This window comes from Natrix helvetica (genome assembly GCF_964273705.1).
Source record: "Natrix helvetica genome assembly, chromosome: 15".
NCBI classification, from domain to species: Eukaryota; Metazoa; Chordata; class Lepidosauria; order Squamata; family Natricidae; genus Natrix; species Natrix helvetica.
Genome location: NC_138565.1, coordinates 5,902,624 through 5,929,982, shown reverse-complemented (window position 1 = coordinate 5,929,982; position 27,359 = coordinate 5,902,624). Strand labels below are relative to the sequence as shown.

Here is a 27,359-nt window from a genome sequence, read left to right as displayed (position 1 = left end):
GGAGGATGGCCACGCTAGAAAGCGTTGTGATTATTTGAATAGTCCTGCAACAGAATGGATCCAATGTGCCTGCATTTCCCAAAGGTGCTTTTTTCAAGAGGGCAATTGGACTTTTTCCTTGAAGACGTTTCGCTTCTCATCCAAGGAGCTTCTTCAGCTCTGAGAAGTTCCAGTTCTGAGAAGAACTGAAGAAACGTCTTGGATGAAAAGCGAAACGTCTTCAAGGAAAAACCAAGGAAGAAATCCAGTTGCCTCTTGAAAAAGCACCTTGGCCTGGAGGACTGAGAATCTCCATAGACAACATGCCTGAACTACAGTTTCCATGTTGGTCCCCGTTCTGACATAGCTTTGGCAACTTCTGTGCCGTGCAATGCCTGAGGAGATTCGACAGGAAGAACTCTGGAAAATCTGGGAATAAGAAAGAATCAAACACTCACCTCCTTTGAAGTATATCCCAAATCATCACACTGACCAACGTGGTCCAACCTCAAAGCTTCCATATGTTTACCTCATTCCTGAGCGACCGCATGGGGCAGCAATGGTGGCTTTGGCTGAACCAATCTTGGTCTCCTCAATTGTTGGCTAAGGGACCCACAATCTTTCCTGAAAACCTCTTTCTTTGGCAATCTTTTTTTTTTTAATGGACTGCTTTTTATTCATGATGATGGTCTAACCTACAGACAGGCATGCACGGGGACCCTCGAAATCCCCTCCTCATGGGCAGAAACATTGTGAGGACATGCCTTTTTTTCTTCTGGAGGAGGAGGATTTCTCCAGATTATTTACTGAGGAAGCGTGCCAGTCAAGAATCTTGGAATGGCTGAAACTTTTGTGGCCCACCAGTAGCCATTGCAGCTGGCAGCAGATTCGGACAGTGAGGAGAGGTTGGGGAGGAAGATGGGCCAGTCCTGGAGTCTGGGGAAGGCTCGGAGGAGGACTCTGTGTCAGAGGCAGAGAGGGGGCCAGAGCCATATGCCAGTTATCAAGCTACCTTTGGAGTCAGACATCAGTGAGGCAGAAGAACAGCTGGGGCCTGTTCCCAGTGTTGCCAGATGAAGAGAACAGCTAAAGAACATGGGTCGACTTGGGAGTAAGGCCACAGTTGGACGATGAATGGCCCCTCCCAGAGGAAATAAAAGAGGAGCGAAAGGGGAGGGGAGTTTGCAGGAGGCAATTAGTTCGCTTCATTCGTTCGTGATTCCGTGAGACTCCTGGCCAAGTTTTCAGCTATCGGCCTGGCAGCTCTCCAAGCCAGAGAAGGTCTGTGACTGTAAATCCTCCCTCGAAAGACTTTGCTGGAGGTGAATGAGCAGAATTCACAGCAAATTAATAAAAGGTTTTTTTGTCGGGACAAGGAGTGTGCTTCACGCTCTTGGGAAGCCTCGGTCAGAACAGAAACGTTTCCCAAAACTCATTTTTGGATACGGTAACCCCGTGATGGTAGAAGCCATGGCATTTTGACGTCCCGGTTGCCGTTTCGTCTTGCCCGTAGCGTCCACAAGAAATGGCAATTGTCTTTTTCTCCGTGTCTTGCACGAACATCTGGAAAAGGTCCTGCAAAATAGCCTCCTTTTACTAGAGGCAAGGAAACAATTCAGGAAAACCCCACACGTTTCCTTAGGAAAATCGAGAAACCGTGACTCCCCCCGAAGGTCTTTTCGTTCCCTCCCCCCCCCCGAGATTCCCCCCCCTGCCCCCAGCCTCCTAGAAAGCAGGAAGGTCTGTCTTTCTTTAGCACTTATTCATTAGATGAATTCCACTACTTGGATCCGCCCGTAGCTAAAACAGTTTAGGGCTGAATTCCATTCCGTTGGATCCCAGGTTGAGAATGTGAGCTGATGAAGGAGACTCGGTCTGTCGCTGGTTGTTCCTTTCTCCCCCCCCCCCCCCCCTAGCTACTCCAGACATACTCCGAGCAGGAAACCGTGAGCCTCTGTGGGGTTGAATGAAAACACAATGGGCCTTTTCACCGCCATTTGCCAGTGACCCAGTCCAGATGCATCTAAAGCCCCCTTATTTTCCCTCTGCTTGTTTCTGCCTAGCCGAGGAAGACTTCCCTCTTGTTGCCAATTATGTCATTAGCGAAAGAACGCTGTGCCAGCCATGGGGGGGGGGGGGATTCCTTCCTCTCCTCCTCCTCTTCTTCTGCCCCACTCCTCCCTCCATCGCAATGGCTGGCTTGCTTTAAGCCATCCTGGAGTTCTGGAAAACATCCGCCTCCAGAGGGAATTTTTAAATATTTAGAGAAAGTTGTGTCCCAGTTCTGCAGGCAACAAAACGGGGTTCCATGAAATATTTGGTGGAGTTGGAGTTCGAACACAGCAAGGTTAGCTGTCGCTGGATTTTTGCCCCTACAAGGGGGATTCCAGAATTTCCTTGCTATTGAACGGCCAGGTTCCATGGTCTGAAAAAAGTTTGCAGACTCCTGGACTACAACATCAGAGGGCCTTGGTCCATGAAGGTCAGGGCGATGTTCATTTGCTACAGGTTCACCATCGGTCAATTCTAAGGAAGGGCAGAATGAATGAATAAATGAATGATAGGTAGGTAGGTAGGTAGGTAGGTAGGTAGGTAGGCAGGCAGGCAGGCTATTCTAAGGAAGGGCATAATGAATAAATAGAATGAATGAATGAATGAATGATAGGTAGGTAGGTAGGTAGGCAGGGTATTCTAAGGAAGGGCATAATGAATAAATAGAATGAATGAATGAATGATAGGTAGGTAGGTAGGCAGGCTATTCTAAGGAAGGGCATAATGAATAAATTGAATGAATGAATGAATGAATGAATGAATGAATGATAGGTAGGTAGGTAGGTAGGTAGGTAGGTAGGTAGGTAGGTAGGCAGGCTATTGTAAGGAAGGGCATAATGAATAAATAGAATGAATGAATGAATGAATGAATGAATGAATGAATGAATGAATGAATGATAGGTAGGTAGGTAGGTAGGTAGGTAGGTAGGTAGGTAGGCAGGCTATTCTAAGGAAGGGCATAATGAATAAATAGAATGAATGAATGAATGAAAGGGAGGCAGGCAGGGAGGCAGGTTATTCTAATGAATGAAAGATAGATAGATAGATAGATAGATAGATAGATAGATAGATAGATAGATAGATGATAGATAGATAGATAGATAGATAGATGATAGATAGATAGATGATAGATAGATAGATAGATAGATAGATAGATAGATAGATAGATAGATAGATAGATAGATAGATAGATAGATAGATAGATAGATAGATAGATAGATAGATAGATAGATAGATAGATAGATAGATAGACAGGCAGAAGGATGGATGGATGGATAGACGGAGGGATGGATGGATGGATAAAAGCAGGCAAAGCAAGTAGGTAGGTAGATACCAGCATATTTTTTCCTTAAAAATTCAGGGTAGTGGGTACTGAAAATCCTGACTTGTGTCTACCACAGCTCTGCTTGCATGGCATCGTTGCCTCTATGCCTCCAGGCTTCTCCCTCTGCCCCCCTTTTTTTGAGATGTTTGGCAACGGCTCGGCTGAATTGCAGGATCTCCAGCTTAGATCTCCTTCTTGACCTGATCATCGCACCAGAGTCTGGTCTTCACGGCTCTTCATCAAAGACGTTTTTTTTTCCTGCTTCGGCATGTGTCAAGAATTCATCCAGTTGTGTGTCTCCCCACTCCCCAACTGCGTTTTGCAAGCTGGGAGGCAACCGAAGGAGAAGGTCACGGGGGGGGGGGGATCCTAAATGTTAGCGCTCTCTCTGACCTTCACGTCACGGGGGTTGTCTGTAATTTGTTCCTGCACTGGAGTCCTTTGTCGAGCCTTGAGCTTCAAAGGCCCACAGCCCAGTGTTTTTTAAAGTTGGGAACAGCTGCTGTTTGTGCTGGGGAGGCCCAGCCTGTGAGAAAAGGACCTTCGGGGGAGCTTGCAGAAGATGCTGCTCTTATTCAGTCTGCAAGGAAAACACTTTCTCCGATGCTTTAAGGCAACCTTAAACACTCAAAGAGCCATTGGGACCCTCGTACCAAACAAAAGAAAACAGCGGTAGCCACAAAACCTGACTATTTCCTGAGCGGCCACAGAACTAGAATATGTTAATAATTAAACGTTCGGTTTTCTTCTGAAACTTTTCTTGGATTTATCCATGGTGGGCCTACCGGGGGTCGAAAAGCTCCCTCAATCGTGTGCCGGCGCGGGCTGCACATTGGCGATTGCGACGCATATTTTGACCGACAGGGAGCCGCAGCAGAGGGACGAAAGAGCTGCATGTGGCTCCAGAACTACAGATTGCTGACCCCTGCTTTAAAGTAAATAATTTCAGTTCCTTTTTCTCTCTCTTTCCAGGGTCTGATGGGGTTCATTGGTCCAATCGGGGAATCTGGCGGTGTTGGGGAGAAGGTACGAAGGGTAGTGAGGTGGTTGTAGAAGCAGCATTAAGCTGAGGAGACCTTCTGCTAAGAGCCCTCAAGGTTTTGGGGGACTATGAGCTCCAGCAAGACCCAAAGTTGATTCCTTGCAAGTCCTGATGGCCAGTTTTTGATCAGAACTTCAATATCCCATGCTGGATCCTTTCCTGGGATCCTGTGGCACCCTGCCCTGAGATCCTCAGAAAAGATTTGATGGCTTCAAGAGTTACGGAGAAGCTGCGATGCTTGCAAGACTCAAGCAATGTTTCTCAATTGTTTCAGTCCTGATATTTACACACTTTGTGCACCATTTACCTCCACTGTTCTTGCCCTTGTATTCATCCCATAATAAGCGAGCTTGAGAAATGACAATTGGCCAACTTGGCTTCAAGCAAGCAGCACTGAGGGAGCGCTGGTAGGCCACCCAACTGTATGACTTCTCTGCAAGGATATGGCATCTATTTTGAGGATGGAGTGGTTGACCTCTGCTTCTCTGCCTCCTAGGGAGACCGGGGCACAGTTGGATCACCGGGGCCAATAGGCGTCAAGGGGTCGATGGTAAGGAGTAAGTCTGCATTCTCTCACTCCTCCTGTCTTGAGAAGTGTCATCATCCTGTGTTCTCACTACTATTTAGATGGCATTGGCTGCATGTTGGACTAGACATGGTTGGACTAGATGGCCTACAAGGTCCCTTCCAACTCTGTTAATCTGTAATCTAATTCTACACAGTGGATTTTCTTTCTCCTCTTCCTCTCCTCCTTCTTCCTCTTCTTCCTCCTTTCCCTCTTCCTCTTCTTCTTCCTCCTCCTCCTCTTCTTCTACTTTCTCTTCTTTTTCTTCTTTTTCCTCCTCCTCTTCTTTTTCCTTCCTCTTCCTCCTCCTCCTCTTCTTCTTCCTCTTCTTCCTCCTCCTCTTCTTCTTCCTCCTCCTTCTTTTCCTTCTTTTTCCTCCTCTTCTTCCTCTTCTTCCTCTTCTTCCTCCTCCTCCTCTTCTTCTTTTTCCTTCCTCTTCTCCTCCTCCACTTCTTCTCCTCCTCCTCCTTCCTCTTCTTCCTTTTCCTCTTCCTCTTCTTCCTCTTCTTCCTCCTCCTCTTCTTCTACTTTCTCTTCTTCTTTTTCTTCTTCTTTTTCCTCCTCCTCTTCCTCTTCTTTTTCCTTCCTCTTCTTCCTCCTCCTCTTCTTCTTCCTCTTCTTCTCCTCTTCCTCCTCCTCCTCCTCCTCCTCCTCCTCCTCCTCCTCCACCTCCTCCTCCTCCTCCTCCTCTTCGGATTAAGAACCCGATAGGCTCAAGGCTCTGAACCTTAACATTTCCCCGCATTTTACGCCAAATGGGTCAGTGCATCACACGTTCAACTTCATTTTCAGGTTTCAAGCATTCAAACGTTCAGGTTTAATGCTTCTACCTACAGAATCCACTGTGTGCGGGGTTGATAATCTGCTTCTCGCGTTATCGGGGTGAAAAGGTTATTTCGGTTGAATTTGCAGTAAGAAAAGATACCCTTGGCTTCGCTTTTTGTTGTTGCAGGGTCACCCTGGAATATCTGGAGAAGTTGGGGAGCCTGGCCCTGCCGGACCACCAGTAAGTAACAACTTTTTCCCTTGTTTTTGATACTCGTGAATTTTGTTCAAAGAAAACTCTGCCCGATATAATTTGGAGCGAATGCGGCTTATGAATTATTGCCATTAAGCCGTATCGAAATGTGGGAAGCCCCTCCCCCCTGAGAATATTTTGGGGAGTTATATTAAAAGAGGTAGGAGACTTGATGGTGAGTCCTAAATTATCTGAGAAGGTTATTTCATCATTTTCAAAGGGGTCCCCAGGAATTCGCGGCTCCCCAGGGATAAGAGGACCTAAAGGCCGGCGGGTAAGTGAAATCAATCAGTCTGTCTGTCTGTCTGTCTATCTATCTATCATCTATCTATCTATCTATCTATCTATCTATCTATCTATCTATCTATCTATCTATCTATCTATCTATAGCTCTGTGTGTGTATGTTCCAGCATAATGCAGGAACTCTGGAATTTCAACCAAACTTGGTACACAGACGACTTACTGTCTGGAGAAAAATACTGTGGGTTAAAACCCCTTGGGGGTCTGTATTCTGCTAAGATGCAGCCTGTTGTGCCTTTAAATAGCTTCTACTGTACTGCTGTAAAATGGCTTCTACTGTACAGCGCAGTGGAATTGCCATGGTAACGGATTCAGAGTACTCCACAAGGGGGCTCCCTCTGGTAAGGAGGAAAATCCAACATTAGAAGTTATGTTGGTCCGGACATCCCTCCCCCCCTATAAATAAATATAAATTATCGGCTAGCTTGCTATATTTTCTAGAGAATTTAGAGCAGAAGCAAACTTTTAGGGTTTGAAACAGAACTGTTCGCCATTATCAGAAGTCCTCCATCATAACGGTGAGATCGAGAGCAAGCTTTGGGTGATTTCTTTTTAAATAGAAAAATGAGGAAAAGAGGCTTAAATCCACGGGTCCCTAACTTTTGCAGTTTGGTGAGAGAGGGGAACTGGGCCACACAAGTGGTGAGCACACGGGCGCAGCTCCACCCACGCCAGAGAGAAGAGAAGCCCGTTTCGTGCTCCTTCAAGCTTCTCTGAGCCAAAAGCATTTGCAAACAGACAGCAGGCCTGATGTAGTGCGAGAGATCGCTCCCCCGGAGCCTTTCATCCCTTTGCAAAAGCTTTTGACACAAAAAAAGAAAAGCCTTGGTGGTCTCCTGCTGCTTCAGACTCACCAAGGCTGCTCGACACCCTGAAAGCGGATTGGATGTCCGGCGCAGGAAGCCTCCGTGAATCAGTGAAGTAGTACGCACTCATCCCATCGCTGTGGGCTGGTCCTTTGATATATGCAGGCTGATGCCACTTGGCAGATTTAAGCACCCTGCGGGTGAGATGCGGCCCGCGGGCCTTGAGTTTGACACCCCTGGGCTAGAGGTCAACAACTATCGGTTGGGCTTAAAACACGCTTCCTGCCCAGCTAGTTGGAAAGAGATTGGTTGGGTAAGATTGCACAGTAGCGAACCAGAAGCTGGACAAGTTAATTGATTGACGGATGGGTCTTTCATACAGCCTATTGTCTTGTTTCTTGGTGTTTTGTTTTGTTTTTTGTAAGAAAGTTGAGATGCCCAATTCTTTCTTCCTACTAACAGGGTATTGGATAGTTGGGGACTTTCCTCTCCTACTCCCCGTGGCAGAATAGCTATTTTGGAGGAATGAGTGATGGAGAGGGACCCACATCTCTTCCAAAAGGGATTCATGGAAAAAATATTCCGCAAATCTTCCGGAGCCAAAAATCATCTTTGTCAATGATGCTTTTATCTCCAGTATTTTGCACCACAAAGAGGCAACGGAGCCAGAAGGAAGCTTCTCTTTGGCTCCTGCTTTGCTCTCGCTTTTCCCCATCTCTTTTTTCGTAATTTTTTTCCCCCCGCAGTGCCAAATCTGTATTTCCAGCAGCAACTTTGCTGCAACTGCGGTTTTTTCCCCCCGGCAACGTCTCTGCCAAACATTCTCCCCACTGCGTACAGCTCCTGTGCTTGGCTTCCCTTCCTGGAGATCTGGGATGAAACACTCCAGGGCTTTGAAACCTGGCACCGGTGGCAACGTTTCCCAGCTTGTCCTCAACCAAAAGTTTTGGAAAGTTGGTTTTCCTAAGGTGGAAATCAGGCCCAGCGGGAGGGTCTCCTTCTGCGGTAGGAGAAAGAGCTGGATTCCAAAGAAGCACAGCATTCTGTATCCAGGATCCTCAACTCTGTCCTTGATCTGTGTTGTGGCCTGCCAGTGGCCATTGGAGCTGGCAGCAGGTTCAGACAGTGAGGAGGTTGGGGAGGAAGATGGGCCAGTCCTGGAGACTGGTGAAGGCTCTGATGAGGGCTCTGCGTCGGAGGCAGAGAGGGGGCCAGAGCCGTATGTCAGTTATCAGCTGCCTTCAGAGTCAGACTTCAGTGAGGCAGAAGAACAGCTGGAGCCTGTTCCCAGTGTGCGCATGCGCAGAGTGGCCAGACAAAGGGAACAGCTAAAGAACAGGGGTCGACTTGGGAGTAAGGCCACAGGTGGACGATGAATGGTCCCTCTCAGACGAAATAAAAGAGGAGCGAAGGGGGAGTGGAGTTTGCAGGAGACCATTAGTTCGCTTCATTGGTTGGTGTCTCTCCGAGACTCCTTGCCAAGTTTTGCAGATACCGACCTGTCAGCTCTCCAAGCCAGATTAGGTCTGTGACTATAAATCCTCCCTTGAAAGACTTTGCTGGATGTGAATGAGCAGAATCCACAATTAATAAAAGGGTTTTTTGTTGGGACCAGGAGTTTGCTTCCTGCTCTTGGGAAGCCTCGGTCAGAATACCGAGGTATGTGATCCTTTCAAACTCCATATACCACAGTCTTTACGTGGGCTTCAATTAATGACTATTATTTTGAGGGATTAGACCGCAAGGGAGGCTGAGCGCTGAGGAATGGACGCTTTCCAATTGTGGTGCTGGGGAAGACTCCTGAGAGTCTCTTGGGCTGCGAGGAGACCTGATCCGTCAATCCTGAAGTAAATCAACCCTGACCGTTCTTTGGAAGGAGAGATCCTGAAGCTGAAGCCCACATACTTTGGCCACCAAATGAGAAGAGAGGAACTCCTAGGAGAAGACCCCTGTGGCGGGAAAGGCAGAAGGCAAAAGGAGAAGGAGAAGGCAGAGGGATGAGAAGGTCATCGATGCAATGAACGGGAATTTCGGCAAACTCTGGGAGATGAAGGAGGACAGGAGGGCCTGGCGTGCTATGCAGAGGTATTATTCAGCCAGTTTGGATTGGTTCACCCTTTAGCGGAAATTATGGGTGGGGCCACCCATCCGCCCCGGCCTCTATGCCATCCTGTTTCGGCACGTCTATGAGACCAGGAGTCACACTGCCAAAGTATCTAAAAAGGCAGCATTGCCACCATTATTCTATTATATTCTCTGCATGCATGCCTGCTTTATGTGTTCATGAAGTGGGCAGGCACACGTGGGGCGAACCGGTAGTAACAAAACGTGCAACCCACTGCTGGTTCTATGGTTGTGAAGAGTCAGACATGACAACCGCAACAAAAACAACAATGTTGAAGGCAAGAATTGGGAATCCATCTCCATCATCCCAATCCCTCGTGAAGGAACTGGGGGTCTTCTTTTCCATTTTGGAATATCCGGGGATTTTTCAGACTTGAGTTCCTCTGAACGTCTTGCTCCTCCTGGCCTGCGGAGAGGTCCCTGTTGGTTTTCATTCCACCTTCATTCTTGATTTGGGTGCGTCGTTTGAAGAATTTGGGACCGCTGAGCACTTGCAGGAGACCTCTTAAGCCTCACCAAAGGCTTGCTTGCGTCTCACTGAGATGTTCTCTGCTGTTTTGGGAGACGAGGGATGGAGTACTTCCAACTTCTCCCCTCCAAATGATGCTATGGGGCACTGCATGTCAGAACAACTAGACACAAGGACATTTCTCTCTCCCCCCAACCACCACACTCTGCTAAACAACCAATTCCCACAACACTGTCAAAGTATCTAAAAAGGCAGTATTACCACCATTATTCTATTCTATTCTATTCTATTCTATTCTATTCTACTCTACTCTACTCTACTCTACTCTATTTTACTCTACTCTATTCTTTTTATTTCTATTTCTATTCTTTCTTCTGCCATGAGAGTTTCTTGGATTGCTGCATTGTCTACACACCATGAAAGATTTCTTTATGGCTTTCCCTGTCAGCGAAAAACAGCCAACTTGAGATTTCCCCCCCCAATCCCCATCCTTTTCAGGAACAGTGTTCCCTACAGATGAGCCCTGAACTTCAGGGTAATATGCAAAAATTGAAAGTTATCCTCCTTTGAAGTCACCCTCCACATTTCCCACAAGCCCCTGCTGTGTCCTTCTGGGCATTCTGGGTAACTAAGATGGCGAGAGGCGAGCCGGAACCAGCTAGCTTGAGATCATTCCAACTTATTTTGCTCTTGAATTTTTACTTAACTGTCACTGGAAGAGTAAACAATTGCATAAGTTTTGGTTCTCCCACCCAATGGATACTCAAACAGCTCTCTTGATCCCACCCTTTTGTAATTAACTCTTGAGAACAAATCCTTAATTTCATTGACATTTCTCTCCCCCCTCTTCCCCTTTTTGATTTTGTAAGTTTCTGAGAAAAAAAGCCCCTGGCTATAATTTTAGATGCTGCCGCTCTCTGCCTGCCATCTGCGTCTGATCTCCTATCCAAAAATATAATTCAAGGCAGAATGGAAAGCTGTTCTTTCCCCTCTTTCCCTCCACCCCATCTCTTCTCTCTCTTCTCTCTTCTCTCTTTCCTCTTCTCTCTCTTCTCTCCTCTCTTATCTCTATCTTCTCTCTTCTCTCCTCCTCTCTTCTCTCTGTCTTCCCTCTCTCTTCTTTCTCTCTCTTCTCTCTATTTCTTCTCTCTCTTCTCTCTCTCTCCTCTCTTCCCTCTTCCCTCCCTCCTCTCCTCTCTCTCTCTCTCTTCTCTCTCTCCTCTCTCTCTCCTCTCCTCTCTCATCTGTCTCCCCTCTTCTCTCTCTCTCTCCTCTCCTCTCCTCTCTCCTCTCTGTCTTCTCTCTCCTCTTTCCTGTTCTCTCTATCTTTCTCTAACTCTCCTCTCTCTCCCCTTCTCTCTCTCTCTCTTCTCCTCTCTTCTCTCTCTCTCTCTTCTCTAACTCTCCTCTCTCTCCTCTTCTCTCTCTCTCTCTCCTCTCTCTCTCCTCACCTCTCTATTTCTCTTCTCTTTCTCTCCTCTTTCTCCTCTTCTCTAACTCTTCTCTCTCTCTCCTCTCTCTCTTCTCTCTATCCCCCTCTCTTTTCTCTCTTTTCTCTCCCTCTCCCCCTCTCATTTCCTTTCTCCGCTGTCACAATTGATCTCACGTTGTACTGTTCCGGATCCCTTTCGAAAGTGAGATGACTCAGATTCTGGTTCAGATTCAGAAGCCCTGATGTGATTTATGAGGGTCTCAAATTTAGCAATTATAGCTTTGGGATGGAAAAGAACTCCATGTCAACTTCTGGGGGGGCAGTGTGTGTGTGTGTATGTGGAAAAAAACACCCAAACCCCAAACTAAAAACAGACGTTTTAAAACGATTCTTCTCTCCCGTGACAAAGATGGGACTCGGTTTTCATTGGGTCTGCATCCTATTTCTTGCATGTTTCCACCAGGGAGGGATGTTTGTTCGTTTGGTCCTTTGCAAGTTGTCGTTCATAATGCGACCCTGGTTTTCCCTCTTTTTGGTGCAATGATTTTAATCCCCCCGATTAATCCTCACCACATGCGGAAGATTGTGCATCCTCCGACATGGGGTCTTTGCTTACACGGTGTGGCCTCAGCGCAATTCAATCCATGTGCTTGGAAAATGTTGCCCTGTTCTTGCAGGATCAGGTTCCCTTGCTGGATAGAAATCTGGGTTCCTCCACTGGAGGAAGGATAAGAAATCTGTCAAAAGTGACAGAAATCAGATAAGCTGAAGACCCCCCCTGGAATCTGGAGAGCTTTTTCTTGTTACTTTGCGCCTTTGGGACCATGGAGAAGACAGTGTGAAGAAGCCATTGGTGTAAACTGTTTCTGCTAGAAAGAGTTGTAGGCATCTGTTTCCTCTTATGGATGGATTGATTCCTGATGGATTGATCCACCCGCCATCAAATGAGGGCCATCTCTTGGTGACCACAGTGATAGAACATCTCCTGGAGGACCTGCCCCCCAACCTGGTCTTTCTGTTCTTCTAATGGTGATCCTTTCCTTGCTCCAGGCCATCTCTTCTTCCATACCTTCAACTTTTCCCTGAACTAAGGGATCCCTTGCTCATCATTTTACTCATTTGACATTTCTGCGGTTGAGTTCTTGAGTGAATGAAGAACTACTGTATACAGTTAAGACAAAAAAAAAGGGTGACTCAGGAGTAAGGTTTGGAGATGATTGGCCCCTTCCATAAGACATAAAAGAGGAGCAAATGGGCATGAACCTTTGCAGGAAGCAATTAGTTCATTCTGTTCGGTTCAAGCTCTGAGAAGCTCCGTTTGACTCTGTGCTCCGTTTGGCCTTGCAAAACTAATTGGCAATTAGGTCTCTGGCAGCGTTTCAAGGGAGATAAAGGTGGGTGTTTATCAACATTCCCCTCGAGCAGACATCTGTCGGACTCTTCGCAGGCTGTTTGTGAATCATTACGGGCTGTGAGCGACCATAATTCACAGCCGTTTAAATAAAAGATGGATTTTGGGACTAAGAGTGTGATTTATGCTTTCTCAGGAAGACTAGGTCAGAACAGATAGAAATTGAATGCTACGTGAATACATAGAAGGAAAAATGGGGACTGCAGGTGCCTCTGAAATGTGGTCCCCAAATCTATACCACTACCGGTTCGGCCGATCCGATCCGAATCGGTAGGCACCCACCACTGCCCTGCTGGCATGGAAAGGGTGTGTTTATATTTGTGACCTGAGTGTGTTTTTTTTCCCCCATCTCTCCAAGGGCGCTCGAGGTCCTGACGGAACACCAGGTGAATCAGGGCTCCAAGGACCGAAGGTGAGTCATTTTCCCCCTTCCCCCAATCAAAAATGCAGAGCCATTGTTGGACAGGTGCCACAGTTGGCCCATTGCATTGCTGGAAGACAGAGACTGGAGCTTTTCCATGCTTTTGTGCCAGATTACAGAAATTCCGTGTCCAATGATTTGATTCTGTTACTGAGTACAGTTGCAAGAACTGGGCCTGGCTAGTCTAGTGAAGAGAAGGACCAGGGGAGACATGAGAGCAGTTTTCCAATACTTGAGGGGCTACCCCAGAGAGGACGGGGTCAAGCTGTCCTACAAAGCACCAGGAGGCGAGACAAGGAAAAATGGATGGAAACTGATCAAGGAGAGAAGCAACCAAGAAATAAAGAGAAATTTTCTGGCAGGGAGAACAATCAACCCATGGAACAGAAGTTGCCTTCAGAAGTTGTGGGAGCTTCATCCCTGTAAACTTTCAAGAAGAGACTGGACTGCCATCTGCCAGAAATGGTGTAGGGTCTCCTGCTTGAGCAGGGGGTTGGACTAGATGACCTACAAGGTCTCTTCCAACTTTGGTATTCTATTTTCAATAGAACAGCTTGCCACCCCATTCCAGGGGAAGAATACTGCAAAATCTCCATTCCCTCCCCACTCCAGGGGAAGGATACTGCAAAATCCCCATTCCCACTCACTCCAGGGGAAGGATACTTCAAAATCTCCATTCCCTCCCCACTCCAGGGGAAGGACACTGCAAAATCTCCATTCCCTCCCCACTCCTGGGAGAAGGATACTGCAAAATCCCCATTCCCTCCCCACTCCAGGGGAAGGATACTGCAAAATCCCCATTCCCTCCCCACTCTGGGGCCAGCCAGAGGTATTCGCTGGTTCTCCAAACTACTCAAAATTTCCACTACCTGTTCTCCACAAACTTTCAGAACCTGTTTCACCCCTGCTTCAGAGGTCTTCTAGTCCATCCTCCTGTTCAAGGAAGGAGACCTTATATCATCAGTCAAATGCTTGTCCAGTCTATTTTTGAAAGAATCTGGTGACGGATCTCAGAATCCGTGCTCTACAAAGCTCCACGGAACAGGAATAACATTCCCGATACTTCTACAGAGCACAAAGAGTAAGGAAGTCATTCTTCCTTGCCAAACACAGAGGCAGAGTTTTAATATTTCCTTCCGCACAGACTGAGCAAAGACTGCCCCATGTTCTCGACACAGCTTCCCATTTCTCCACATGCTCCATTAGGGAGAAAAAATTGGCCCAGAACTCCCCTCCATGATGTCCTAGTTGGTTGCATGCAGGATTTTTAACATTTTTGCAAGAAGGCAAGGCAAGGAAGAGGGCTATGGATACTAAATTTGTCCTTTAGACCTTGGCCAACTGGGAGAATTCCACCATGTGTCTTTTTTCCCCATTGTCTTTTATTGTAGAGTGGATTTTCTCTCAGCTCTTTGATAGAATGGCCAGATGGAAAAGGGGGGGGGGGGAAGCGAACCTTTCCTGCATTAAAAAAACGCCTCTCTCTTTTGTTATGATCTTATTAACAGGGCCTCCCAGGCAACCCAGGTAAATCAGGATTGGACGGTCAAGAGGTACGTTCAGTATTTTTTGAAGGCATCTAAAAGTCTTTGAGATGTTTATGGTATCTTCTCAGGACTCACTCTAATCTTCCTCCTCAATTCAAATCTTTGTGTTTGTAGGGACAGGTCGGCGAAATTGGAGAGACTGGATCTCGTGGCTTCCCTGTAAGTCCATCCTTTGTCTTGCTGTTGTGGCCCGCCAGTGGACCTGGCAGAAGATTCAGACAATGAGAGGGGTTGGGGAGGAACCTGGGCCAGTCCTGGAGTCTGGGGAAGGCTCAGACGAGGGCTCTGTGTCGGAGGCAGAGAGGGGGCCAGGGCCGTCTGACGGTTATCAGCTGCCTTCAGAGTCAGACATAAGTGAGGCAGAAGAACAGCTGGAGCCTGTTCCCAGTATGCAAATGCGCAGAGCTGCCAGACAAAGGGAACAGCTAAAGAACAGGGGTCGATTTGAGAGTAAGGCCACAGGTGGACAATGAATGGCCCCTCCCATAGGGAATAAAAGAGGAGCGAAAGGGGAGTGGAGTTTGCAGGAGACAATTCGTTCATTCCTGCATTCTCGCCAAGTATGGCGGCCTCTGAAAGATATCGGCCTGGCCACTCTCCAAGCCTGATCAAGGTCGGTAATTGGGATCTCTCTTGAAAGACTGTTTGGAGAGGAAAGACTTTGCTGGAGAGGAATTCATGGTCAATTAAATAAAAGGAGTTTATCGGGATAAGGACGGCTTCGTGCTGCTGGGGAAGCCTAGGTCAGACCACTTGCTTTATACAAGAAGAATTAATACCCTCTTTCCCCGAAAATAAGACCTCCCTGGATAATAAGCCTAATAGGGCTTTTGCGCGCATGAGCTAAGATAAGCCCTCCTCCCAAAATAAGCCCTCCCTGAAAATATTGCAACACAGCAGCAGCCCTGAGGTGACCACGCTCGCCGCCTCCTGCACCTCAAAAATAATAAGGCCTCCTTGAAAATTAGGCCAATTGCTTATTCCGGGGGTCAAAATAAATTAAAAGACCCTGTCTTATTTTGGGGAAAACATGGTATGTTATCAGAGACAGTAATAGAGAGAATCCATATGAGATTATTTCCACCATTTATGGGCTTTGATCCAAGTTGAATTAGGGAGGGATTTTCCCCCTTTCCTTTAATTGCCATTTTTCTCCTCCTCCTCCTCCTCCTCCTCCTCCTCCTCCTCCTCCTCCTCCTCCTCCTCCTCCTCCTCCTCCTCCTCCTCCTCCTCCTCCTCCTCCTCCTCCTCCTCCTCCTCCTCCTCCTCCTCCTCTTCTTCTTCTTCTTCTTCTTCTTCTTCTTCTTCTTCTTCTTCTCCCTCTCCCCCTCCCCCTCCATTTTCTCCCCCTCCCCCTTCTCTTTCCCCTTCTCCTTCTTCCTTCTTCTTCCTTTTTCTTCCCTTATGGTTTCTGATTTTCAACATCACTTGAGAAGCTTCTTCCACTTCTATATGACTTTGGAATTTTTAAATTTCATTTTATTTTTCTAAAGCTCTCATGAAGTTTGGTGCCCCATGAGTTTTGCTTTATGTGCAAAAGATTTTGAAAGCAAATTTCCTACATTATATAGTTAACTTTCATGTATTATTTGTAATTATAGTGGTGGCTTGAAAAGTCATTCATTTTTTTTTTCAAAAAAATCTGCCTTCTGCTTGGTTATAAAGCTGAATTACTTAATTTCGAGGAGTGGAAAAATGGAAGGGCAATTAAATTTACAAGAGAGGTTACATCTCGTTTAAAGCTTGGTCTCTTCATTGGCTTGTTTCGTTGCAGGGCATCCAAGGATCTTCTGGGCCCCAAGGAGCAAAAGGACCTCCTGGAGACTTGGCAAGTACCACAAATGGACCTCTAGTTTTCTCTCCACTCCTGTCCACTCTTCAACCCCTCTATTGATTATTTCTATCTGAGAAGCTTGCGGAGAAGCCATGTGGAAGAACGTGAGAAGTCTTGTTCAAAGCAGCCCTAGCATTGTTGCATTTCTTTCTGCTTGGTCCATTCCCGTAACGTTTTGGCCAAAATGAGGTCTTCTCTGAAAGTCTTCTCTGAAGACGAGAAGAGGTCTTCTATAAAGAAGATGCATTTCTTTCTGCTTGGTCCATTCCCATAATATTTTGGCCAAAATGAGGTCTTCTCTGAAAGTCTTCTCTGAAGACGAGAAGAGGTCTTCTATAAAGAAGATGCATTTCTTTCTGCTTGGTCCATTCCGATAACATTTTGGCCAAAATGAGGTCTTCTCTGAAGACCTTCTTTGAAGATCTTCTCTGAAGACGAGGAGAGGTCTTCTCTGAAGAAGCATTATTTTTCTGTTTGGTCCATTCCCTTAACACTTTGCCCAAAATCAGGTCTTCTCTGAAGATGCCAGAAGATTCCCTTAACATTTTGGCCAAAATGAGGTCTTCTTTGAAGGTCTTCTCTGAAGGTCTTCTCTGAAGGTCTTCTCTGAAGGTCTTCTCTGAAGGTCTTCTTTGAAGATCTTCTCTGAAGATGAGGAGAGGTCTTCTCTGAAGAAGCGTTTTTTTCCTGTTTGGTCCATTCCCTTAACACTTTGCCCAAAATCAGGTCTTCTCTGAAGATGCCAGAAGATTCCCTTAACATTTTGGCCAAAATGAGGTCTTCTTTGAAGGTCTTCTCTGAAGATGAAAAGAAGTCTTCTCCAAAGAAGGTGCATTTCTTTCTCCTTGGTCCATTCCCTTAATACTTTGGCCAAAATGAGGTCTTCTCTGAAGATGAGAAGAGGTCTTCTCTGAAGAAGACCTCTTCTTTCTCCTTGGTCCATTCCCTTAACATTTTAGGCCAAAATGAAGTCTTCTCTTGAACCCGGCACCTATATTTGATTTAATTTGATGAAAAGCAATGAAGGAAAATGCAAAGCTTACGATCCACGGAAGTTGCCATTTGATTTGAAAACTTTGGAGGGAGGGTCGGAAACGATTCTGTGTACGTTGAATCTCCAGGCAATTTGTGTCCATCACGCAACCAACTCATCAGTCACGTACATTTAAGATCCTGCTCAAAGAAGGCTTTGTTTGTCCTTAACTTTGTGTGCCTGTCTTTTCAGGGACCCCAAGGCCCGCCAGGCCCACCAGGAAGTTTGGGAGAAATTGGACATAAGGTAAGATATGATTTCCACCTCCCTCTCATTTTTCTATAATTTCCTGGAATCCACCCAGTTTTTTGAGAATCCCCCCAAAAACTGAACTGGAGGATGCACCCTGTATTAGAAAGTCTGGGAGGACAGAAGATGGTTGATATCAAGAGCAGAAGACCGGAAAGCTTTCTTATTCTGGAAATGAACGATTCGCTCTTCGGCTCTTTTTTTCTGGGTGAAAAAGAAGCAATCTCATTTCTTCTCTCCAACATGTTCTGGGTTGAGTCTTCTTCCCTGTTTATTTGTCTTCCTTCCCTCCCCCTCCTCCAGGGACCTCCTGGTGCAGCGGGACAAAGAGGGCTTCCAGGAGAACCTGGCATGAAGGTAAGGGAGAGAGAAGATCTTCCTTTCTCTTTAGGTGACCAAGACTCTTGTTTCGGTTATGCCAGTGTCATGGCGCTGGGTATGTTTTGGTTGATGACCAAGGTCATGGCGGTATGAAGGCAGAGGAAAGGGTTCCAGTTCATTTCCAGCCAAGATCTGATCCAAGAATTTGATCGTTTTTTTGATATATAAATCATGGGTGGTAAGGAAGGGAGAGAGAAAGGAAAGGAAGAAGGGAGGGAGGGAGGGAGGAAAGAGGAAGGGAAAGAGGGAGGAAGGGAGGGAGGACAGAAGGGACAGAGAGAGGAAGGAAGGAAAAAAAGGAGGAAGGGAGGGAGAAAGGAAGGAAGGGACGGAGGAAGGAAGGAAGGAAAGGAGGGAGGGAGGGAGGAAAGGAGGGAGGGAGGAAAGAAAGGAGGAAGGGCGGGAGGGAGGGAGGGAGGAAGGAGGGAAGGAAAGGAGGAAGGAAGGGACAGAGGGAGGAAGGAAGGAAAGGAGGAAGGAAGGGAGGAAGGAAGGGAGTAGAGGGAAGGAAGGAAGGAAGGAAGAAAGGAAGAAAAAGATAGGGAGCGAGGAAAAAGGATGGATGGATGGAGGGGAGAGAGGGAGGCAGGTGAGGGAACAAAGAGATCACACCTTGCAGTTCAATTATGAGAGTCCATCCCATTCCAAGCAATTACATTCCGCTTCCTTCCAGCGTCTTGTGCGTTTCTCCTCCAGCTGCTCTGTTTGCTTTGGAAAGCCTCCCAAGCCATTGCTGGAGCTACTGTGTCTTCTGAGGGTCACTCTTTCTCTCGCTCTCTTTCATCTCTCTTGGTCCTGCATGATGTTTATCCACCTCCTCCTTTCACCATCTCAGGAATAGAAAACCCCTTTATTTGCCTGGCTTTTCACCTCCTCCGACAGACAGACTCTTGGAGAGCAAGCTCATGTTTCAAACAGGAAGCAGGGTTTTTTTTTTCATCTGTAGGAGAAATGTGTAAAAACTGTGTATGCTCATGGCAAATCTAGACAGCATACTACAAAGCAGAGACATCACCCTGCTAACAAAAGTGCATCTAGTCAAGGCTGTGGTTTTCCCAGTTGTAATGGATGGCTGTGAAGGTTGGACCATGAGGAAGGCTGAGTACCAAAGGATGGAGGCCTTTGGACTCTGGTGCTGGAGAAGACTCCTGCGAGTCCCTTGGACTGCAAGGCCATCCAACCAGTCAGTCCTAGAGGAGATCAACCCTGACTGCTCTTTAGAAGGCCAGATCCTGAAGAGGAAACTCAAAGACTTTGGCCACCTGATGAGAAGGAAAGACTCCCTGGAGAAGAGCCCAATGCTGGGAACCATGGAGGGCAAAAGAAGAAGAAGGGGATGACAGAGAAGGAAGTGGCTGGATGGAGTCACCAAAGCAGTCGGCATGAGCTTAAATGGACTCCAGGGGATGGTAGAGTCTCCTCCTCTTCACACATGTTCTTCCCTCTTCTTAACATGTCTCGAAAGCTAACTTCAAAAATCTCTTCTCTTCTAGGGCGACCTTGGTCCACTGGGGATTTCTGGAGAGCAAGGATTGGTTGGCCAACGGGTAAGTTGAAAACTATCCTATGAGAGCAGACTTCCAATATCTCAGGGGCTGCCCCAAAGAAGAGGGAGTCAAGCTATTCTTCAAAGCACCCGAGGGTAGGACAGGAAGCAACGGATGGAAATTAACCTAGGAGAGAAGCAACTTAGAACTAAGGAGAAATTTCCTGACAATGAGAAGAATCAATCAGTAGAACAACTTGCCTCCAGAAATTGTGAATGCTCCAACATGGGAAGTTTTTTAGAAGAGATTGGACAACCATTTGTCTGAAGTGGTGTAGGGTTTCCTGCCTGAGCAGGAGGTTGGACTAGAAGACCTCCAAGGTCCAAGGTTTCAATTCTGTTATTCTATATTCTATTTTATCCATGTCCCTCTTCCTCTAACTGCATGGACATGTTGACATTTATTGTCCCAATAAGATATATGGATTTTATAATGGTTCTGAAATAACTGTGAAGTCCTTGATGTTCTCTTAAGTGTGGTGGTTTTCTTGCAGATGTTTCATGACCCAACTAGGGAACTTCATCGTTGTTGGTGAGTGTGGGATTTGCTCCCAGGGATGATGATGATGTTCCCTAATTGGGCATGAAACATCTGCAAGGAAGCCACCAAGCTCAAAGACCACCAAGGACTCCACAGGTCAACCCTGATCTATGTAGATTCTCTTCCATTTTTTCTGATGTAAGCTCCCATCTTCTGCCAAATTTGATTTTATCCACGTGGGCAGATCAACAAACATTACATATTGAAGGGAGGTTAATTTTGAGCAGGGATCTATTCCAAATGAAGGAATGGGGTTTGCTAATGGTGAATTTGAAGTTCTCGCCAATGGTGAGAACATCAAGACGTGAGATTGAGCCTTGTTGTGGATGATGGCACCTTCCAATGCCATCATTCGACTCTGAAATGTTCATTCAAAGGAAATTAATTTGAGTGTAAAGCAGTTCTGGAAAGGTAGAAGGAATGATCTGACCCAACATAGAAGTTCTAATGATCTTTCCATGTTTCTTATAAGGGAGAACCTGGTCTTGAAGGAGACAGTGGCTTAGCAGGACCAGATGGACTGAAGGTATCTTGCTTTTCTTCCCTTCTCCTGATTGGTTTAGAACCTGGTCCTGTTTCTCTGACTATCACTTCCCAAGGTCTTCTCCTGTGTAGGATGAATCTGAAAAACCAAATTTTTGGTTTTTCTGGAAGCTCTGCTTCCTTTTTCATTAGACTCTTGAGATTACAGGAACTCAGTTTTTCCATTCCAGGAGAAGAAAAAGTCAATCTACAACACCCTTGTCTTTTTTTTTAAAAAAATCCTCCTCTAATGTCACTCCAGCCAGGTATTCTGCAGTAGGATCACTCAAGAGTAGATCGAGAAGAATCCCTTTTTAAGAGAATCCCTTTTTGCTTTCCTTCACTTCAGATGGATTTCATCTGTCAAGGTCTTCGCAGGTAGAAAAACCTGCATCTCCAGGATCCAAGATCTAACTATGTGAACCTTTTTTAATTGGGACGCAGTGGCTCAGTGGCTAAGACGCTGAGCTTGTCGATCAGAAAGGTCAGCAGTTCAGTGGTTCGAATCCCTAGCGCCTCATAACAGAGTAAACTCCGGTGACTTGTCCCAGCTTCTGCCAACCTAGCAGTTGGAAAGAATGTAAAAAATGAAAGTAGAAAAACAGGGACCACCTTTGGTGAGAAGGTAACAACGTTCTGTGGCCCTTCGGCGTTGAGTCATGCCGGCCACATGACCACGGAGACGTCTTTGGACAGCACTGGCTCTTCGGCTTTGAAACAGAGATGAGCACCGCCCCCTAGAGTTGGGAATGACTAGCACATATGTGCGAGGGTAACCTTTCCTTTTTTTAAATGAAATGCGCAGGGAATTTTTGTACATTCCATTTCGCTGAGTCTGTAGATCCAGTAGTGAAATCTTTTTCAGTTTTCTTGGGTTAGAGATGTAAGACTTCTCTGTTTTGGCCATCGGAATCTTTTCTTATATTTGTACACACATGTAAAGGAGAACATGGTGAATTCCAGAGGAAGAAAAACGTAGCGGCCGTCACCCTTCTTCCCGAACAAATGGAAAAGTGTGTTGCCCATTTGTCTCTTTCAGGGTGACAAAGGACAACAAGGCCCAGAAGGGGAACGTGGAGAGAAAGGTCAAGGTGGGATCCAAGGAAAAGAAGGGGCTCCTGGCGTTCCTGGAACCCCGGGTGTCCGAGTAAGTATGAAAAGATGGTTGTTGTTCCTTCTGCCTTGTTGGACTCACGTTGAGCATTGGTGGAGATGCCATGCTGTGTTAGAGAAATGCCTTGTGTGTCCAATCACACTTGGCCAATAAAGAATATTCTCTTCTCTTCTCTTCTCTTCTCTTCTCTTCTCTTCTCTTCTCTTCTCTTCTCTTCCCTTCTCTTCTCTTCTCTTCTCTTCCCTTCCCTTCCCTTCCATTCCATTCCATTCCATTGCTTATTCCATTCCATCGTCCATTCCATTCCATATACTACTCTGCTCTGCTCTACTCTACTCCATTCCATTCCTCTACTCTGCTCTGCTCATGTCTCTTGGGTTTTTGTGAGCTTTGTGAAGGGAGATCATGGTAGAATGGCTTGTTTTCAATACCCGGGGTCATGTTGAAGATGAACTCTGAGACCACCTTTGCCTGTAAGACAGAGGTTGTGCGAACTATAACTCATATCAGCCTACGTTACAGGAGAGGTTATTCATAGACTGAGCCCAAATGCCGGAAGATAGATTTATCCTCTCCCCATCTCCAATTGACTTAGGAATTAAACTGATCTCTACTGAAATCTCCCATGGTTTCCTCAGAGGTTTTTTTTTAAATCTGTGGTTGATCTACTGATCTAAACCAGGGTTCTCAAAAGTGGACAATATCAATCCTATTTGGGACTTCCCAAGGGGTTGATAAATATCCCAGGGTCAAAAGGGGTTCTGTAAATGTCGGTGAGTCAATAAGCAATTGATAAATGATGGATTGGGTTCAATTAATCTTTTGGGGTCTCTTTAGAGCTTCACACAATTTTGAAGGCTGGCAGGGAGATGGCATTACCTAAGGACAGATGGTCAGCCAGTGGCTTTGAGTGGTCATTTCTAGTAGTATTGTGTTCTGGCACTGGGCAGGACCAGCAGATTCGGACAGGGAGGAGGTTGGGGAGGAACCTGGGCCAGTCCTGGAGTCTGGGGAAGGCTCGGACGAGGGCTCTGTGTCGGAGGCAGAGATGAGACCAGGGCCGTATGCCAGTTATCAGCTGCCTTCGGAGTCAGACATCAGTGAGGCAGAAGAACAGCTGGAGCCTGTTCCCAGTGTGCGCATGCGCAGAGTTGCCAGATGAAGGCAGCAGCTAAAGAACAGGGGTCAACTTGGGAGTAAGGTGGATGATGAATGGCCCCTCCCAGAGGAAATAAAAGAGGAGCGAAAGGGGAGTGGAGTTTGCAGGAGACAATTATTTCGCTTCATTGGTTCGTGACTCTCCGAGACTCCTTGCCAAGTTATGCAGAGATCGGCCTGGTCGCTCTCCAAACCAGAGAAGGTCTGTAACTGTAAATCCTCCCTTGAAAGACTTTGCTGGATGTGAATGAGCAGAATTCACACTCAATTCATAAAAGGTTTTTTTTTTTGTCAGGAAAAGGAGTTTGCTTCAGACTCTTGGGAAGAACAAGTAGTAGCACCAAGAATTAAATATTTATTAAATTATTTTCATGAAATAAATATTTGATGGTCCATGAACAGTCTAAAACTTCATGAAGGGGGGTGATGAGCCAGAGAATTTGGGGACCCCGACCTACCCTTTAAGGTTACACTAAAATTTCCCAAACTCTACAGCTTGCAAAAATGGAGGGTTTTTCCCCCCCAAAGGGTACCTTTGTGTCTCTTGTGTCAATGCTACCTTCTCTCCTTGTAAGCCGATAACCCTGAAGTTCTCGTAAAATATGCGTTTAATCAGATCTGGATGCAGTTCTTTAGAATTCTAATCTGGATGGTGGGAAGAAGCTCTGGGTGGATTTGCTCCTAAAAAAAAACACGCCTCAAACCACAGGTTTCCCCCACTTTCCCCGAAAGCCAAGACAAGGAACGCTTCAAAACGTACACGCATGCCATTCGAAGTACGACCGAGTTATACAGCCTTATTCAAGAGCTTTTTGAATGGAGGCTGTGTCCTCTGTGCCAAATGGGCCGTGGCGTGCGTTGATTTTATTTTGAAATGCAAAAAAAAAAAAAAAGAGCCAATATAATTCAGCTGGCTCGCAACCGCTGTCCTTCATTGTTATTGTTGGTGGGGTGACAGCGTGGTCTCCAATTTTAGGAACAGAATGCTGGAAAAAGCCAAGCCTTCAGACTAGGTTGCAAATGTACTAAACCAGGGGTGTCAAACTCGATTTCATTGAGGGCCGTGTCAGGGTTGTGTTTGAACTTGGGAAGGCAGCTCTCCTTAGCTCTGTTTTTGCTGGCAGAGGCACCGTGAGGCAGTCCTTCGCCGTTTCCATGGCCGCCAGATCTAAGCACCCCGTGTGCCAAACGCGGCCCGTGGGCCTTGAGTTTGACACCCTTATGCTAAACAATAAAGACCGTGGGGTACGATTGCTGGCAATTTGATGGAGATGTCTATGTCGTTTCTTTTAAAGCAAGAATATGGATCCACCTCATTGTTGTTTGTAACTTCTTGACATTCTGCCAGCCACTGTATTTTTCGGAGTATAAGACGCACCGTTTTCCCTCAAAAAAAAAGAGGCTGAAAATCTGGGTGCATCTTATACACTGAATACAGCATTTTTTGCCCCACGAAACCCCACCCCCTTCACCAAAATGGCCGTGCATAGCTTTTAGGAGGCTTTCAGAGAGCTCCTGGGGGCTGGGGAGGGCAGAAATAAGCGAAAAACGGGCCGTTTTTTCTCAACTTTGCCCCCCACCAGCCCCCAGGAGCACTCTATATGCCACAACACAAAGTGTGTCATCAGTCACACTCTCCAGTGAAGCAAGTTCGCAGGTTGTAGAGATCACTTCCCTCCGGCCACTATGGGTAACCCCAGAGACAGCCTTGACAGAGATATGCCTGGAATGTGCTTTTGGTTTGACTGACATGCTGCCTCTCCGCAGCTGCAAACTTTGTTTTCCCATTCTCCTTGCCTATGGCAACTCGAGAGCAGGCCAGGGATACTTTGTGAGTTGACATTCTATACATCTTGCCATAAGGAACCCTGGTTTTTTTCCCCTTACTCCCTGTGTAGAAGACTGAGTGAGCTAACAAACCAGCCAAGAGCCAGGCTGAAGCTTTTCAATGGCGCTCTATTGTCGAGCATACTTTTTTCATAATAAGCTGCCTTTCGTGTGCCACGAGTATGAACTAATCTGATTTTTGCAGTTCCAAGAAAATAATTGTCAAATTGGCCAACAGTAAAACACATCATGCCGGGGAAAAGGGATTTTTGCTATTTCTTTGTAGCAAGGATACAGGGGCGCGTTGGCTCAGTGGCTAAGATGCTGAGCTTGTCGATCAGAAAGGACGGCAGTTTGGCGGTTTGAATCCCTAGCGCCGCGTAACGGAGTGAGCTCCTGTTACTTGGCCCAGGTTCTGCCAACCTAGCCGTTCGAAAGCACGTCAAAAATGCAAGTAGAAAAATAGGAGCCACCTTTGGTGGGAAGGGAACAGCGTTCCGTGCGCCTTCGGCATTGAGTCATGCCGGCCACATGACCATGGAGACGTCTTCGGACGGCGCTGGCTCTTTGGCTTTGAAACGGAGATGAGCACCGCTCCTCAGAGTCGGGAATGAATAGCACAAATGTGCGAGGGGAACCTTTACCTTTTACTTTGTAGTAAAGAAGGGAGCTTTCTTCTTCCTTCTCTCTCCTCTTCCTCACTTACTTACGGAGTTCAGGATCCGCGTTGTTTCTGGTTTCTCCCGCTAGACGTCTTCTATAAGTCACAGAGTTCTCCTTGTGACAGGGAAAGGAGGTGGAGGCAGGCTTGGCATGGTACGCTGGCAGTGAGACCCATCGTTTACAAAACATAATTTCTGTTTTTGCTTGCTGCGGTTTGGGGCGATGAATGGATAAGCAAAGCGGTGGAGACAGGAGTCAAATTATGCAGCTGAGGGCGAGGGGGCGAAATCAAACGAGGAGACTGTCTTGTAGCTGTCTCATTTTCTAACTTTCATGTCCTTTTTTCTCCCTGTTTCTTCCAAATGCATGTGTTGTTGTTTTTTTTGATTCAGTTATGAGGCTAGCCTACATATCTTTCAAGCGTGTTCACTCCTCGGAAATCTCTCACCGTAGTAGATTTTCTTTTTTAAAGTCAAGAACTGTTGGCAGAAATTTTGCTCAAGCCGATGAAAATGGCTTTCCCACCTGCCTATTGCTTGTGGAAGTCTACTTTGGATTAGTTCCCGTGCAAAAATTGGGGAGGACATTAAAACTTTGGGGCATTCCTAGCCAGGATGAGGATGGACTGGGATGTTGAAGTTGGTGTCTTGACAATCCCATGGTTGTGAAAAAGGAGCAGCCAAATAATAGTTACCGTATTTTTCAGAGTATAAGACACACCCTTTTCCGCCCCAAACAAGAGGGTGAAAATCTGGATGCGTCTTATACACTGAATACAGCATGAATGGTTAAATATACATTCTCTTTATTATACGTTTCAGGTAGAATTCCTAGCAGAAATGTTTCTGGCTTCAACTCAATACGTTGTTGTATCCTCTCTTCCAACCGTGTCTTAACTTTTGCCCAATTCTTTGCTTCTCCACATGTTCACCATAGATCCATCTTTTTTGAGTGTTGATTTTTCGTTCCGGTCAGCTGCCTCATCCGTGACTCAGCTTTTAGGCCATGACAGTTTGATCTTCTGAACAGAAACAGAATTTTCTACTCCTTCTGTCATATGGGGCCCAGCCTTGTATGGCAGGCTTCCTGCAGCAATTCACGAGAACTCTCTAGCGGTAACTTCCAAGAATTTGATTGAAGGAATGAAAGGAAGGGAGGGGAATAGTACCTCAATAAATACATAAATCCTCCCTCTGTGAATCAGTGCTGGGAAATCTGGCTCTTAGTTAGCAAAGCAGAGGAGGAGAAAACAGATATCACATCTTCCTTCAGTGTGAATTGGCAGGAAACTTCGTTGCTCGTGAAAGTTGAATCCGAGATTTGGGATGGGAAAGATTTATCCAGCTGGCATTTGTGGGTTGTTGGTTTTTTTTTATTTTTTGAGCCGGTACAAATTGGAAGGAGAGAGCTGTAAGATCTAGCTTGTTCTCTCCCTAGATTAGCCTAAGGATCCCTCTCTTTTTTCTCTCTCTCTCTCTCCATCCTTCAATGTTTGCCTTGGAGACGATGATCCAGAACGAGTGTGGGAGGGAGGGGGTGAATGAGTGACCAGGAACAGTTGTGTCCATGTGTTTTCTCAGGACAGTGACTTAATCTCTGTTAAATCCGTTCTCCCTCCCACTTGAAATTCTAAGGAAAGATTAGTTCCATGTAAAAGAGAGAGAGACATATACACAAAGAAAGAGAGAGGAAGGGGAGAGAGAGGGAGAAGGAGATGGAAATCAAAGAGAGAGAGAGAGAGAAAGGGAGGGAGGGGCTTTGGGCATAGGCTGGAGGGAAGCGCTACTGGTGGCGAAGAACTGAAGGGCCTCATTCCAGTGGGACTACCTCATGGTCTAGAACTGGCTGACTATCTCAGCCTGCTGAGCCTCCAGGCGCCGGTACCTGGCCTTGCACTCCCACAGGTCTTCCCTCTGCTTGAATAGCCTATGCTCCTAGTCCTCAGTGAGGTGCTTCTGCTGAGCCTCTTTCTCGGTCAGATCCAATTTGAGCTGAGCTGT

At 46.4% G+C, this 27,359-nt stretch overlaps 1 protein-coding gene across 4 annotated transcripts in view; it reads left to right on the top strand.

Moving 5' to 3' along the window:
- Window positions 1-27,359, top strand: part of COL27A1 (collagen type XXVII alpha 1 chain) — a 203,511-nt gene that overhangs the window by 89,547 nt on the left and 86,605 nt on the right. For all 4 annotated transcript variants that reach the window (XR_014176514.1, XM_081967198.1, XM_081967197.1 and 1 more), the window contains 13 exons: window positions 4,328-4,381; window positions 4,894-4,947; window positions 5,915-5,968; window positions 6,201-6,254; window positions 12,882-12,935; window positions 14,453-14,497; window positions 14,606-14,650; window positions 16,266-16,319; window positions 17,551-17,604; window positions 17,911-17,964; window positions 19,482-19,535; window positions 20,548-20,601; window positions 21,637-21,744. Coding sequence is in view for 3 of the 4 variants with exons in the window: in XM_081967198.1 (XP_081823324.1) it covers window positions 4,328-4,381; window positions 4,894-4,947; window positions 5,915-5,968; window positions 6,201-6,254; window positions 12,882-12,935; window positions 14,453-14,497; window positions 14,606-14,650; window positions 16,266-16,319; window positions 17,551-17,604; window positions 17,911-17,964; window positions 19,482-19,535; window positions 20,548-20,601; window positions 21,637-21,744 (738 nt within the window). In the remaining variant the exon portion in view is untranslated. The remainder of the gene's footprint in view (window positions 1-4,327; window positions 4,382-4,893; window positions 4,948-5,914; window positions 5,969-6,200; window positions 6,255-12,881; window positions 12,936-14,452; window positions 14,498-14,605; window positions 14,651-16,265; window positions 16,320-17,550; window positions 17,605-17,910; window positions 17,965-19,481; window positions 19,536-20,547; window positions 20,602-21,636; window positions 21,745-27,359) is intronic.